Source organism: Protopterus annectens, chromosome 1.part0 (assembly GCF_019279795.1).
Source record: "Protopterus annectens isolate FY-2018-M chromosome 1.part0, PAN1.0, whole genome shotgun sequence".
Taxonomy (NCBI): Eukaryota; Metazoa; Chordata; order Ceratodontiformes; family Protopteridae; genus Protopterus; species Protopterus annectens.
In genome coordinates, this window is record NC_056725.1 from 1,829,483,300 (window position 1) to 1,829,500,510 (window position 17,211).

At 38.4% G+C, this 17,211-nt stretch overlaps 1 protein-coding gene across 1 annotated transcript in view; it reads left to right on the forward strand.

Annotated features, from left to right (window-relative positions):
* The window catches only part of OXCT1 (3-oxoacid CoA-transferase 1), a 1,765,637-nt gene that overhangs the window by 1,124,962 nt on the left and 623,464 nt on the right, over positions 1-17,211 (forward strand). Inside the window, exon 11 of the mRNA XM_044069775.1 lies at positions 8,724-8,772. Coding sequence (XP_043925710.1) covers positions 8,724-8,772 — 49 coding nt within the window. The remainder of the gene's footprint in view (positions 1-8,723; positions 8,773-17,211) is intronic.

A 17,211-nucleotide genomic window follows, 5' to 3' on the forward strand; every position in this document is an offset into this window, starting at 1 on the left:
CACAAATAGACAATGAAACACCTGATTTACTTGCTGGAGAGACATAATATGCTTTAACTAATTTGTCCCCTAAATTTTGTCCTCTCTTATAAGCAACATAGGGAACATTAGGAATAAGTTTAGCTATCAATTCATCTCGTAACAGAAATTTCCAATAATATTTAATAAGATCCCAAATTTTATCACTTAAAAGATGAAAAGTAGTAACAAAAAAGATTTTTTGCTGTGGTTGTTTAGCTACCCTCCTAGATGTCATACTTCTAAAATTAGCTCTCCCAACTTCTATGTTGTAATTATAATTTCTGTTGTTAACTTCCCCATCTAAATTGAGAATCAGTTTATCAATTGAATCACCAATTAAGCCTATATTATAACCTCTTTGTAAAAACATATTTATTGATTTATTGATCTGTTTCTCCAAATCAAGACCATCATTACAAAATCTTGATAATCAAATTATTTCCCCATAGGGTAAAGATTTCAACGTATCAGGGGGATGGCAACTAGTCCCAAATAAATATTGGTTACCATCTCCAAATTTTCGATGGACAGTGGTAGAAATTAGTCCATCCTTCTCTCCCAACAAACAAATATCTAAAAAATTCACTTTACTTCCAACCTGTAAACCATCAAATTTAATATTATATTTATTATTATTATTAATTTCTGAAACAAAGGTGGGTACCAAATTTGATCACCCCTTGCACAGAAAAATCAAATCGTCAATATAATGAAAATAAAATAAAACATTTTGTTGCACAAATGTATTGGTATAAATATATTCCAACTCAAATTTAGCCATAAACAAATTGGCATACATGGGGGCAAAAGGTGCCCCCATGGCCGTTCCCCTCAACTGATGATAAATCACTTCATTAAAACTAAAAAAATTATTTAGTAGACAAAAATTAGTTAAATCAATAATGTAATGTGAGGTAGGACTGTGTTCCAAAAAGTAAAATAATGCTTGTATTCCGTCATTATGGCTAATGTTTGCATATAAACTAAAACATCAAGGCTAACCCAAAACATATTTTCTGTCCATAATATTTGGGATATCTTTTCAACGAAATCAAAAGAATCCTTAATATAAGAATAATTTTTTTTTCTACAAAAGGTAATAAATAACTATGTATAACAATACTAATATTCTGGAGAAAATAGTTAACAGCGGAAACAATAGGGCGACCTGGGGGATTAGTCAAATTTTTATGAAGCTTGGGAAGACAATAGAAAGTGGCTAAATGGCAGGTCTCCACATTAAATTTAGTGTCAAGGTCTTTTTTACAAAAATAACCTAAATGTACACCCCTCTCAATCAGTAAAGTAAACTCTTTCATAGCATTAAGATACTTAGTAACCTCACTTATTTCATAAGTCGAGGCATCATTCAAATGTTGCATACACATGCTATAGTATTGGGTGTAATGAAGCAAAACAATTCTGGTACCTTTATCAGAAGGCTCAATAATCAAATCATTTCTATTCATAAGATTTTTTAAAGCAAGCCATTCGTTCTTAGTCATATTGAAACGCCAAGAATTTTTATCACACATATCAACAAGTTCTTGTACAGAAAAATGAACCATTTCCGAAAATTGTGTAATTGTACTATTAATGTAGGAGGGTATGAATTTACTACAGAAATCAATACCTGTAGAATCTATTAACGAATATGCATTAGGAGAAGTATAAAAATCAACTTCATCAGATAAACAAGAAAAGAAGCTGTCATCACTACTATCAGTTTCAGGACTATGTTCACAATCATGTATAAACACCCGCTCGTCCCCTTGTGCAAAAAAGCATTTTAAATGCAATTTTCTAACCAATTAAAAATTTCTTGTCTAATTAAATAATTCCTAGGTATAACAGTAGGTACAAATTTCAACCCTAACTGAAGAACAGCAAATTCGGGACATCAAAAGGGGAACGATAGAGAGTCCAGTGGCATTGCACTTTATGGAGAAACATAGTTGTAATGCTAAATTATTACAGGGTACTATTTTAGAACAAATGTTTATCAAGAAGGGGGATGACAAGTTACTTAAAAATATTTTATTGTATAAGGAAACTGTTTTTATATTAAAATTTAATACATTAGTACCAATAGGTCTAAACAAAGAAGTAAACTGGAGATGTTTACTTTAGTTTCTACTTCTATTTATATATTGTATTTTCATGTATTTGATATACACAAATGAAGTTGCTTTTTAGTGTTGTTCACTTTAAATTTCAGGACTAAGAGTTTTATTATGTTCTTAATTGTGTTTAATTGATTAATTATTCACTATATATATGGGAGTGTGTTTTCACAAATATTTTTGTACTTGTTGAAGGCTGTTGTGGCCGAGGTGCTATGTTCATTATTTCCTTTCACTGAAAATCCCTAGAGTAGACATTTGCAACAAGGATGGCCCTGTCTCCGTAATAAGGCAACTTTCAAGCACTGTTGCCAGGGAAATGATGGGACTCAGTTTTGGAGCCATATCATCTAGTCTGTTGGGCAGAGGCTTTTACCTCCATGCAGTCTTCTTTTGGCCTTAGGGTCTCAATTTTTTATGCATGTAGTTAACTAAAGGGTTTGGACGTAAACAAAAATTGTTCATCTTTGTTAATTGCTAGGTGCAGTCTTATAAATAGTTTTAGAGTTTTAGGGATGGGACCAAATTAATTGGTGGAGTTGCTTGGTTTCTTTTCCATGTAAGTTCTGTGAAAGCTGTGATGCATGTAAAGTCATAAAGACTGTAGCATCATGTTGGTGAAAGAACACTGTGAAGCAGTGGATTTGGGCAAGGTTGAGAGAGGGTGTTGATGGAAATAGCTCTCATATTACATCAGTGAATTTAGTTGTCATATTAAGAGATCCAACTCTTCCAGCATTTGAGATACAGTTGTCCTGATATTGCTGCCTTGCAGCAGCTGCACCTTTTTCGTGCAAAGAAATGCAAAACTAAGAACAGTAAAGTATGCTGTCTGGGCTCCATCTTCCTTGGGGCATGGGAAGAGGCTGGGATTAGGTATCATGAGGATGGGATAGTTTGTTCACTTTAGTACTGGTCTTGTGTCAGCCTTAAGGAATGAAACACTAGTATTTTAGAAATGTAAGTGTGGAGTGGGTGATAACCTCTGTTAATCTTTGCCTTTAGCTAGATATAGTCCTCATACAAATTCACGCTTTTGTGGAAATTTTACTTGTATAAAACAAAACGGGGGTAATTTTTCTCAAGCCCCAGCATTTTTGGTCCCATGGCCCTATATATGGGAAAATTTATGAAGCTCCTAGAAGACGTTGTGGAGGTTCGTGCCTAGTAGTTCCTGCCAGACACATGCTTTTACACATAGGTGAATTTGGTGGCAGACTAATTCATCCAAGGGCAGCCTTCTGCCTTTTATGTATTTATTTTATTTCTTTATTTAGTTCAAAAACTGTAACATTATAAACAAAGTCCAGAAAGATGCCCCTATCCAAATAGCAGCCTTTACGGTAGTTGCTGACTTTCTACATCTTCCATCACAGTAAGGAGTAAAAAACCCCATGCATATTAAACAGTGAAGAGAAGCAGGTAGTTGGTGTAGACAGTAACAGACAGGCAGCCAGATATAACCACTAGACACTTTTAATTTTGCAGAATGTTCCTGGTAATGATTAATGATATTGTACTGTCCCTCACAAAACCCTTAACTTTTCTGGTAAATCACTGGGGGTTGCTGATGGACAGTAATGCCAGACACGAGTTGTATTGTTCTTTTTGTTCATAAAATGCATATGGATGCAAAGCATGCTGCTCTGTTTTCCTTTCCCCTGGTAAAATCCTCGATTTTTCTGGCAAATTGCTGAGGACTGCAGTCAGTCAATCATTAATACCAGATGTTAGAGTTTTGCATTTCTTATTCATCAGAAAATGCATGTTAATGCAAAACCTGTTGTTCAATTGTCCTGTTCCCTCGTAAAATCCTTGATTTTTCTGGGAAGTCATTGAAGATTATGAGGGTGGTACCTTGGAGCCTTTGTCTGAGAATGCTATTTAACCAAAGATCAGTCCTGTTTCTGGACAATAAGTACAAAGCTCAATTGTGAAGTCATCAGTAATTCACTTAAACATTAGTAGAATAACAGGTTTTGAATCAACATGCTTTGTCTTAATAATAAGAAATATGAAACTGTGTGTGTGTGTGTGTGTGTGTGTGTGTGTGTGTGTGTGTGTGTGTGTATAAGAAAAAAAGAAAACTTTGCCGACAAACCTCAAAGTTGTGTGCAGAAGGCCACTATAGATTACATAAACAGCATACTGTAACAAGTTGGAATCATACCTCTCGACTGCCTAGAATTTTGCAGAATGTCCAGTTGTTTGCCTGATTGAAGGAAAAGTACAGATAAATGGCATAAAACTGATAAAATTTTATTTCTTGCTTAAGTTTCCTAAGTAGCAGCATATACATTGTAACCAGCTCAAGTCATTTGGTACCCTTTACTTTAGTGGATGGCTCTTGGAGGAATTAACTCCCAAGATCATCCACTGAAAGCAGCCTAAAAAGTATGATGTGAGCCCTTAGAGACTGGTGCCCGAGAGACTACAGTGTAGTATAAGGTGCTCAATCATGGTGCCATTGCCCATGGCTTCAAAAACAACCAAAATATCAAGGAAGACCAAGATAGAAAATAACCTGTAAATCAGTGCTAAAAGAAGGTTATTAATAAAGGTTGTCTCAGTGCTATGCATAGAAATAAAGACAAAATGAAAAAAGGGTTAAAAAGTCAAGATGGTAAATAGGAATACATCTGCAGTTGCACACTTTTTGTGACCTTACTTATAAAAGGAAGGTTAGAGACAGAATGGACATTTTCTAGAATATTTTGATCTCAAGATAGTTTCTTGAGAATGGGGAGTAATAATCAGCTCTTTTAATAATGGTAGGAAAACTCCAAATCTCAGAGAGGTCCAAAAAATCAGAAGAATGACTTGTCCCATTGAATCAGGATAAGATATACCAAGTTCTGTTATACCAAGAAGCAACCTAGCTTATGAGTGCAGCAACCAAACCACATTCATGACCTAACACTCAACCCAGCAGTAGGCCAGTCCATCATAACAGGACACATCATAGTACCCTCTTGTGTTATATGGAAATACACTGACATAGCAGAGCTATCTGTTATGTATTCTGTGATTATTTTCACTAACCTCCACTCTTTGCAGATTAAAGCAAGACATAACAAGTGTGCTACATACACAGCAAGTTTCCATGCTAGAACTTCCAGTTCCTTGCTTTTCAGTCTGTTCTTAATTCAAATAAAATTGTCAATTACCTATGAGAGGAAGCACCCCCTACACTCCCTCCTAATTATATATACCAATTCAAAGATTGCAGGACAGGAGTGAAAGAAGTTTGTTAATATTGTGATGTTTCAGTATTTTGTCATTTCAGTCAAACGTCAGAGTCATATATGCACACTGAAAAATTCTCTGTCAAAAAGTTCTTAACAAATAATTTAGCATTCCCTTAACATGTTTCTAGAAATAATTCATGATATTGCTTTTTAAGTCAGTCTTTTGGGTGCAGACTGGGTGACCCAGTAAATTGAATGTTTATCATGGAGTTATGGAACTGACTTTCAGGTATAGGTGCCCCTTTGTTTGGTGTGATATGGCTATGTATCAGTGTTTTTAATATGCTGTGAGATCTTGAAATTCTGGAGCTAAAACTAGGAGCAAAAAATTAAGGTAAAAAAACTAGGAGTAACATATTAAAGTAAGGCATAAATATATATTTTAAAAAAGGCTGCATCACAGAGGTTAAGGTACAGGATTACCAACTGGTAGACCTGGGTTTGAAACCTGGCTGGGAAAAACTGGCCAGCAGCAGTATCTGTTCAGAAGAATGACCTGGCAATTTATATTCTTTAATATGCCACAAAAACCCTGTGGAGTCTTCCCATAGCATCATCATGAGTCAGTTTTGACTCTGGGGCAACTACTTGCTTGCTTCCTTGCTTTTTATAAACATGGTATCAAACTGTAAATCTAGGAGGACACATCCACCCCTGTGCCCCCCTGTATGTTTTGTCACTTGCACAGTTTGGCTTTGGATCCTCATATCTCTTGTTTTAAAAAAAGTTCCTGCTTTTGATGTAAAGTTAAATCAATATCCTTTGTGTCACTGCTGCTGTTTGATGACTGTCTGGGACACACACTGATGCTGTTTTGGACTGCTTAGGAAAAGAGCATAATATGCAGAAGTCCTCAAGTGCCAGATGTTCATTTTGTCAATGGGAAAAATGGAATGTGAGAAGCTTGAAGCATTTCCTCATGCAAGCAGTGTGGTAGCCTTGAAAAGTTGGAGCGTACCTAGTGCAGGGATCTGCAAGTCCCTCATGGGACGACGTCAAGCAGGAACCAAAGTGAAGAGAGCAGGATGATGTCTGGCATGGACAGCCTCCAGAAATGATACTGTTATCTTCAATCAGTTTTGTGGCTTTGAGCTCCTTCCCTCCTAATTAGAGATTTATGTTGTGTCTGTCATTAACTAATGATCACAAAGTGGATGGGTGGGCATTTCCAAAGCTGCTACTGCAGAGAATGCATACTGTTGTCTGTGTTGTAGCTTCAGCATTAGAGAATATGGCCAGCCAACCTGCTTATGTGGGACCTTGAGACCCCAAGTAAAGGTTCTGCATTGTACTTGGGTCTGTGAATGCTTCTTCTGTTACTTTCCCAGTGTTCTTACCTCAACAGCAAAATGTGATGAGAATTCTCTTTTCTGAGGCCCCTGAAATTGCTCTCATGAAATTAGATCTGCACGTAATGTGTGTGGTGGTGGAGTAATCCTTTAGCATTTTCTATTTGATGTCAACACAAGACTTTCCAAAGACACCTCATCTGCCATCTTCTGACTTTGAGACAAAGATAGTTATACATGTTTGCCTGTCAACACATTCTTGGATTATCTCTTTTTTTTAGAGGCACTCAGGTTTATGAGGTTCCGTATAATCTGGTCTGTAAAAATTACGGGCATTTGCTTGTTATTTCATTTGATGTCAACACAAGACTTTCCAAATGCACCTCATCTGCCATCTTTGATATGCATAGCGGCTCAAAATGGGGACCCATTACCTGTCCCTCAGGATCTCCACGTGTATTTACCTGTTTTCTAGCACATGAGGACATGAAGGATGATGGCCATCTGCCACTAAATGGTAGCTCAAGGAGAATGTCCCCCCAAAGTCCTTTTTGGTGCGGAATCATAAGAGGCCAAAGTTCTGACTTTGAGACAAAGATAGTTATACATGTTTGCCTGTCAACCCATTCCTGGATTATCTCTTTTTTTAGAGGCACTCAGGTTTATGAGGTTCGGTATAATCTGGCCTGTAAAAATTATGGGCATTTGCTTGTTATTTCATTTGCTTCTGCCAGTAGACAGTGTATCCACTTGTAAAGTATTTCTTTACTAGCAGGGTGAGCAGCAATTGCCTGGAACTGTGAAAAGTGAAAAAAAATCTTAAATGAGTAAGAAAATCATAGGAGTGTAGACGTAAAACAATGTTTTACATCAATTGCTCATTTCAGTGTTGTTTTCAGAAACTTAAGTAGCTTAATTGTGCTAGTAAATACTACGTATTCAAAGCAGCATTAAGGTTAAATGCACTGATTGCAGTCTAGCTTTGAAACTATCCATAGTGCTGGATTCATGGGGCATTAACAGCTACCTGCATAGGTAGCACTGTGGGTATGGTGCATGACAGAGTTCAGATAGTACTGTGGGTATAAGTCTACCACTAACTCTGTTTGTTTGAAAAGAAATACGGGTTTGCTGTTTTTGCCCATTTACAAGAATGTAAAACTTAAATGGTTAGTGACCATCCCCAGATGTTAATGATACTTTCATTTTGAAGCTGTTCATACTGTATGGTTAAACTGGAAAAAAAGAAGAAAGAGAAGCAATTAACTATTTCTTTACCAATATACAACCACTTTAAATGTATTTATGAATGAAGTGCCAATCAGTTTGTATGTATTTCTGTGCTGAATAATTTGATGGCTGCACTGTGTCTATTATTTACATCTGAAAGAAGTGCTTTTCCAAAGTTTTGTTTTTACCAGAGATGTAATACTCTTCAGGTACTCAGCTTGAAGTAAAACTGAATGGAATGATGATCAGTGCCATTGCCAAGGCAACAGATGCTTCTCTTTCACCCATAAAAGAGAAATTGCTTATGAGCTGGTGAATTTGTTATATTCTGAAACTGGCAGTTGGTACATCTGCATTTTGTGTGCACATTGCATTGGGCAGGTGCCACAGCCAGGACTGGTTGCCTGACTTATGCCTGTTTCATTGCTGGGAAAAGTCATGCCTTCCCTGTTACACTGAGTATGATAAAGCATGTGTCAGGAAATAAATGAAGTAAGTGCAGAGTATGTCATTTGTCTGCAGTAGGCCTTTCATATTGGATTCTTTCTAAGGTCAGACTAATTATCATTCCATTTTTAATTCTATTAACACTCAAGCTATTACTACAGTAAATGGCATGATTTTTAACCATGCTTACATATTGCCAAACTGACTACGCTATCCTTTTATTTACTTGTGATGATTACTGTAGTTTATTTGACATGGTATTGGTAGAATTTGATATATGATTCATTGTGGTAGTGGAGGTTCTAAATGGCAAATTTGTTTCCCAACATATCTTAAATTAGTTTATCATTGTCACTTTTTTGCAGGGGCCTTACCCAACAGAAGCAGAAGTCGATGCTGATCTAATTAATGCAGGTAAGAAAATATTTTTCTGAGCCTCTTAGAAGTTAAATGTCCTATTGTGTTCCTCCAGTTGTAATTGTCAGATCCACAGAATATTCAGATTCTTTGTGAAGAAATGCTTTTAATCAGGTTATGAAATGGTGATTATCATATGGATTTTGCCACTCCACGATACAGATTCCTATTTTCATAAAGGGTGCAAGGAAGACACATGATATTAAGTAGAAAAATGTTCATGTGAATTTGAAGACAGAACAGCTAAAGTATGCTGTACTATGCATGACTAAAGTTATGTAAGTTAGGCTGAATATTGTCACATTGCTGGAATCTACAGCAGTGCTGTAGGAAACTGCTGTAGTGTTTTACTTAGCCCAGAAATCAATTTTTAAAGCTGGGGGATCCACAGGCCTCTGCTTCTGAGGATGACAATTCCACTGTGTTGAACTTTCCTGTCTGCCTCACCCTCTCATAACCCCTTCTTTACAGAGACTCTAAAGTTTATGATGAACGCCATGGATTACTTTTGTGTCCCCTTTCCTTCTCCCAAAACACATATGGGAGAAACATGAGGAACACTGTATCATTTCCTCCTCAAGGTGCTACTTTTTAAGAATGTCATTCAGGCACTCAATGCACCATAATTCTTATCTCTTGGCACTCAAGGAGATGGATGCCATGTATAAGCCCCGGCACAAGTGGTAAGATTCCCTTACTAACCGCTCTTGACTTTTATATGATTTCTTCAGTCCAGCATAGATACTAGAGACCATAGTCCTCTATCTCTCTGACACCTAATAAGAGAAATTAAGTGCTGTGGGCATGTTAACAGAGTGTGTACTCCTTTACCAATTTGTGTTCAAGGACCTCAGCTATTCATCTCACCACTCCTAGTTTTATTCCCACCTTTTTGGATGAGTGGTGAAGACTTCATATAGATTACTGTGACGGCTAAGAAAGTGGACTACCAAGTAGCTTATAAATTCTGCTGTGCATATAGGTTCATAGGTATATACTAGGCTAATGACCACCAGGGCCTTTATAAGCCTAGCTGAGCAATCCTTCCCATTTGTCTCCTTATGTGTCATTAGTGATGCAATCCTTCCCATTTGTCTCCTTATGTGTCATTAGTGATTATTAGGAAGGAGGTATTGTCGGGAAGTTTCTAGAGGTTATTGGGGCGTATGTTGGTTTGGGCACTACTATCTGCTCTATCTGTCAAGATATGAGGGTCATACCCAGGATGAATTTCCTATTTCCCACCCATTAGTTAAGGTTATGCTTAAATAGGGTTAGGGATGAACTCTGCTTCGCATTGATGAGGAGCCTGTTCCAGAGCATGGGATATGGTTTGGCCAGAGCTGTCAGTTCATTTTTGTGCTTGTTCCGGATGCTGTAGAGGAGGTATCAAAAACAGCAGACTAGATACCTGCATTAAGAGGAAAGTGATGGTTTTTTAAGCCACTCCAGATCTTGTCAGAGATATTCTTATGGAAATTCAAGTCCTCGTCTCGTGGAGGGTATTTATGATTCCCTGTTATTCTCTTCCTCTGCATTCCCTAAGCCTACCCAACAAAAAAGAAGTTGCTGAAGCATCATTCAGTCTTGCCACCCCACCCTATGCCTGCTAAGTTATTCAAGAGGATAATCCCTCCTCAGCTGGGATGTAGTAGTTCTTCTTTTGGTCTCAGACTGCCAATGGAGTAGTTCTCCCATTTCACTATAGGTTGAAGACTCATCACAAAGAGCCAGTGATTCCTTAATGTGATCAGTCTTAGTCATGTGTTGTGGCTCACTGGTCCTCCAAAAAAAAATAGCTCCTCTGGAAGGTCAGTCCCTTTCAGTGGACCTCTTAGTTTCCCCCAGATGGTATTCCTTAAGAGACAATAGAGGATATACTATTTTTTCTGAGGTTGGAGGTTTAATTCCCATTTGTTCTTTGTCTGGAAAGGATTAGTGATTTCTGTCCCATCCCAGACCTTAATAACTTCAACTAACATAAACAAAATATCCACTTTTGGATGTCGATCCAGCAGAAGCACCTTACCTAGATCTTCTATATTTTCTGAATGGTAATCCTGGAGAGAACAGATATGTTTTGAATATCAAAATCTGTAGGCCACATGAGATATTCTTTTAGCCATCTGGGTGGATGTCACTTTTTAGTTTAAAATCTTACTGTATGAGTTTTTTTAGCATCCAGAGCCTTTAGCAAAGTGTTTGTCATGGCAAGCAAAGGTTTTATAGGAGAAATGTCTTCATATGTTCCCCAGTCTAAATGACTGGCTGTCATACCTCTCAACCTGCAGACCTTAGACTCTAAACCAATTGTCTAGCCCTGTCCTGGAGCTGCAGTGTCAAATCCCATACCTGCTCTAAGTCCTCTAGAAGTTGTGCATTCCACAAGAAATCTGGACAAAGACTAAAATAATGTGAGGGGTCTCGAAAATAGCGACAGATTTTAAATATTGCTCTTATAAACTTAGAAAGTTGCTAGGATAACATGATTTGTTTTGGCATGTATTTTCTAAAGGATATGACATTTGAAACTCAAATGTATGCCATTATTTAATGACTTCAGTACTCAGTGATTTGTCAGAAAACCACTAATTTTATGTGGAGCAGACTGAAAATAATATTTAAAAATTTGGACAGTCTATTAGAATCTGGACAATTGAGAGACTGGGTCTTGGTATCTCTGTTCAAAGTCTTAGTGGAAACGTCCCTGCAGTATGTTTTCCCTTGGCTTTATTCCATGATGGGTCATCATAAATTGGTTGATGTTCTCTTTGGCTTCTACTCAGAACATTGCTTGTCTAGGCACAGAGCTGGACACTGTCCAGTCTCAGTCATTCCTGCTCTTGTTGAATCCTGGAGATCAGGACCTTGGTCAACTAAGTGAGGGTATAGTGCAAGCAGGACTCAGGCCCAGACAAACATTCGCTCTCACTCTGTCTACATCTTCATGGCTTGTTTGCTTGCCTGAGGATGTGAATGTTGCAGCAGTGTGTAAGGTGTCAGCTGCAGGGCCACTACATAATTGCAGTGGCAGTATGCTGTGAATTGTTAGTGCCTGCAAAGGTACCACATGATCACAAACTGTTTTCTGTTGTCAGCCTTCTTTCATCAGACCCTGGTTTGGTGGATCACTCTACTAATTTCATGTTGAGTCAACACTTTCTGTTGTCAAGCTTGGTGCAAATTTGCATAACAGATGCTTTCTTTGAGGGGAGGGTAACTCATTTCAGTTCTTATATGTTGCAGGAGGTGTGAATCCCTTATAGACTTGGAGATGCATCCGTTAGGTGGAGCTAAGATCAGTTCTGATGACTGTAAAGGACTTGGAGGTGAAGCTGCTTTTGGGATCTCTCCTTATCCAGTCATACTGCCAGTCGAATATTTGGTATCTAAACAAGGGCAAAATTGTGCTGTCTTTGCAGGAAGGTGATGCTCATCTGCTAGTGGCCCATAGACAAGGGCATGGCTGTCGGTGCACTTCACATTCCTGGGAGAATAAACAAGCTAGAAGAGACTCTAAACCAATTGCCTAGGACTCTCCTGGAACTGCAGAGTCAGATGCCATATCTGCTGTAAGTCTTCTAGAAGTTGTGCATTCCACAGATTGACTTATTTGTCTTATGGAGTATGACCCCCCCCCTCCCCCTGCCAAAACACACACACACACACACACACACACACACACACACACACACATACACTTTTGCTCAGTTCAGAAGGGCAAGGGGAGGCAGAGGGATATATCCTGTTCAGCTCTTGGCACAGGAGGTTCCTGCAAGCATTCCTATTGATTTCATATCTTCATTTTATTTTTATTTTTATTTTGAAGAGGTAAGTCTGCTGGACTAACAGAGCCCCTTTTCAGACATGACCTAACTGCTAATAATTAAAAATGGTTAAAGAAGACAGAGACTATTAATATTAAATTACAAATTGAGGAAGGATAATTTACAAAAAAAAACAGAACCCAAGAAATAGCTTGAAAATAATCCGGAGAAATCGTGAAGGAGGCTGTGTTTTAAGCATTCCAATTCCTGGCATTAGCGGTAGTTGTCCTAGTTTCAGTAGAGGATGTTCTTCATAACTCACTTGGTAGCAGACTCCACCTCACAGCCTGACTACTACTGCTGCTGCTGTAGAGCCTGTACTCCTTCCTGATTTGCTGTCTGGCGTCTGAGGCAGTCAATGAACTGCTAGAAAGCTCTCCTCTGTGCTGGCCTTTGTGAGTGAAATATTTCGCAATCTGTGCATAATGGTACCTAATGGCATCTCTTCTTTTTACCTTACAACAGCTCCTGACCTGTCTGTGAACACAGTATGATCTCAACCCTCAGTTACTTCAAGGTCAGGGTGCACACATCAGCTGTTTCACACATCTTGACCTTGTGGAGGGCAGGAGAACATCATAATCAGCAGGTTTACCTATCCACTGTTTGAGTCTGCTAGATTGGAGATGAAGGTCATTTCACAAAAACTTGTCTTACTGGTGTCCTTCACTATAGCACATTGGATCTTGATGCTTCAGGTTCTCCCATGTTCGAAAACATGTCTGGACCTTCACAAGGAGTATGTATCCCTAGGATGAGTTGATTCCTCCTTCTAAAGGTAGTGTCATAGTATTCTTTGAACTAATCCATACAAGTATCTCAGTTTAACTCTTAATTCATGGCTCCCATCACTAACACATTTCTGCCATGTCCCTCTACCTTCTGTCATCCGGCTGTTACATGTCACTCCACATTTTCCCTTCAAACAGTTCCTACTTCCTTCATCAAATCCCTCCTGTGCAAGATCAAGCCATGTTCCCCCTCTGCAGACAGTCTTCTTAATGAATTCCTAAAAGTGGCTGCTGACTCAGTTGCCTACCCAGTCTCAATAATGATTAATAGATCCATCAAGGCTTATGTCTCCTCCCTGTGAAAAAAATCCTTCATCCTTCCTCCACAAAGGCGGCACCTCCACAGAAATCTCTAAGTGTAGGCCAACTGATATTCTTTCACCACTATCAAAAATTCTTTAAAAATGTATCCATAAGCAACTTTTTTAAAAACCTACTTCACAGTAATCTTCTCTCTCCCATCAACATGGATTCAGACCAGCACGCAACACTATCACTGTTTTACTATTCTTTACTGACGCTGTCAACAAAGCTCATGACTCAGGAAACTGTTTCTTCTCTGTTCTTAGATGTATCCAAAGCCTTTGTTACTGTGTCCCACCCACAACTCTTATCCCAGCTATCTCTTCTGGGATTAACCAAAACATCCTTACAATGGTTCAGTAGCTATCTCTCTAACAGATATCAGTCCATCAAAATGGAACTCTAACTTCTCTCCTTATTTACCTGTTAGCACTGGGGTACTCGTAGGCTCACTACTAGGTCCACTTCTCTTCAACATTTTTAGTAGCCATCTTAATACTGCCACCAAACAAGCCACCCTAATTCAGTATACTGATGACTCTACACTAATCTGCTCTGCCAGGACTCTCATCTACAGAGTTTAACTCATGAAGCATTCACTTTCACTGAGTTTTGGCTCACCAACAACCATTTATTACTTAACCAAAATAAAAACTGCACTTCTATTTTTACCAAAACAATTTTCTCCAGATACCCTATTACTTCTCTGAACAATACTTTAAATTGATGTGGTTTCACATACACAACTGTTAGGTGTAACTGTTGACAACAGTCTTAAGTTTGACCTAGATATCAGCAACAACATAACAAAAAAAAAATAATCAAAAACTGGGCATGATGTATAGGGCTAAGAAATTCATCTCTAACTCCACAATTGTAACCCTTGCCACCACCTCTTACCCTCCCTTCCTTCCTTCTACATGCTTCACCTATTCTAACCAATCTTCACTCTTCTCTCATAGCAAAACTTAGCCAATGTTACAATAAAACAGCTAAATTTGCCACAGGGCAGGCCCACTACTCTCACTATTGCTCTGCTCTCGAGTCCCTAAATTGGCTCGAACTACCCCAGCTTCTCATCTTTAATCAACTAACATTAACTCAAAAAATACTGTACAACTCCTCCTTTTTGCAAACTACATCATCACTGCTTCAATACTATATTCCATCTTGTGATCTACGCTCCTCTCACAAGTATCTACTATCTATTTACAAACCTCAGAGATCTTACAGGGTAAATCTGTGCTCTCACTGTGATTTCAAATCATGGAAAAGTATTGCAGAAGCAATCAGACTTTTACCCACTACTATACCTTCAAGTCTAGGCTGAAAGAACATCTAACCAATAATTGGATCTGCCCATGCTCATTGTCATCTTAGTACTCTTTTTCTATTCCCGTCTTCCCCACTCTTAATAACATTTCTGTTGATATATCCTACTTCCCTTCGTGCATTACCTACTTTCTAATTTCACCTCTCTTTAATTCCTTAACTTTCTAATGTCTTTTCTTTATATTCTTAAACTAACATTTATCTATCCCAGAATTTCACTGAAATGTACTATTTAGTTCTCTTGCCAGAAAGAGTATATGGGTTTTACTTGTTTTTCTTTCGGCTTTTCCCAGTTAGGGGTCGCCGCAGCGGAACTCCGGTCCGCTAATGATTGGCAGTCTATTTTTACGGTGCCGAGGTGCCAGCCCGACACCCAACCTTCAACGAAGGCACTCCCATTCACACATGTCTTTCGAACGCCACTCGACCATGGGGAGGACATGCAGACTCCACACAGAAGGCGCTCCAGCTGAAAATCGAACGGGAGAACCTCTTGCTGTGAGGTGACAATGCTACCGGTGCACCACTTGCTACCTATTACTTATTCTGTTATATCTCTAATGCATCATTATGTAACATGATGTGATGACCCACCACTGGACCAGTAATTAAGGAGCCTCAATTCTCACCACTGGTAACAGCGGGGGATGTACACTGAGAGGATGACAAGTACACACACAGTATATCTAGATGCAGCTCTCTGCATCAAGAGAATTTTCCCTTAAGAGCACACACAGCCCACAGTCAGTCCGGGGCTGCTTTTTCCTTCTTTCTACCGATCCCCATTAAGACTTCCCATTGGCACAGCTATAGAGTTGAGATCTCAGCTGAGTGGCCGAGCCAAGACCTCCAGCACTCTCTCTGTCTAACCAATGCTTCGTGTCCCTGCCCAAGTAGCAGACACTCACACTCTTTGAAATTTGATTTATGCACACACACACACACACACACCTGGGAAAGGCTGGCGCACAGGTTTACTAGCTACGCCACCTTTTGCCCAGACTGTAAGGTAGTTGTCACCGCCACTAGCCAACTCCTTATCAGCTGTTTAAAGGCCCTTAAGAAAGGATGCCCAATCTTACTGTATAATATTACTATTAATACAAATGGTAGTTTGACCAAGAGCAAGGCTATTAGGAGTGGCCCACAGTGTCAACAAATAAATATGCATATACTCTCAAAACTTAAATATCTCTAGACAGGTCGGCCACAATGAAAGGTTTAAATGTATTTAATAATAAGTAATAAAAGAACAAGAAAATACTCAGTATATAATCACAGTGACATCAGAGTTCAAAATCACAGGAAATATTTAAAACAACATTGCAGGACAGTCTCAAATGAATAAAGAAAAATATCTATACTAAGCTTCACTATATTCCTGACTGTATCTAAGCGAATTATTATACCTTACTTAACTTACTTAATAAGAGCAAGGCAGATGTGGTGAATGGATCTTCTAGTTGTTGTCAGGTCACAGACAGAATCCAGAATCATGTCCCTCTCCAAGAGACTTCCTAAATTAATATTTCAAATATTACTGCTGGGATAGCGGCATAATTAATCATTTCTTGTCATCTGACTCTTTCCCATGTGAAATCTCTACTGTTGGAAGCTAGCAATATTTAGCATCTTCCTGTGAAAATATATAGACCTCAGATCTTTGGCAGATGATGGAAGTCATAAAACAATTGTAGTAATTATTTCACTCCAAAGACAAAGCTTCTCAGCACAGAAATTGTATCTGTAGCTGCCATAAAGTAATTACATTTCAGCTATTTTCTGAAGTTTTGCCAGACTGAAGTTAATCTCCTGTGTTCCAGTTTCCACTGTTAACATATATACATTTAAACAATAGTGCATGTACATTTCTGTTCTGTTCCAGTATGACACGCTGCCGTTACATTTTAAACAACGCTTTATAAAATATATTTTCAACACACAAGTCTGCACAAACTTAGTTTGATATATACATAACATTCAGTTATAATACATTTGTAACACAAGCAGCTTATATGATTCATGTTGATATTCACAAATGACATAATTATTTACAAAATTCCAGATAGCTGTGCTGGCAGTATCTCCTTTCGTGACACTTCTTCTCCCTCAAAGACTCAAAGTGACCCTTGAGAAATTAGCTTATCCGGGAATACATTACCTCATACCCTGTCTTGAGATTC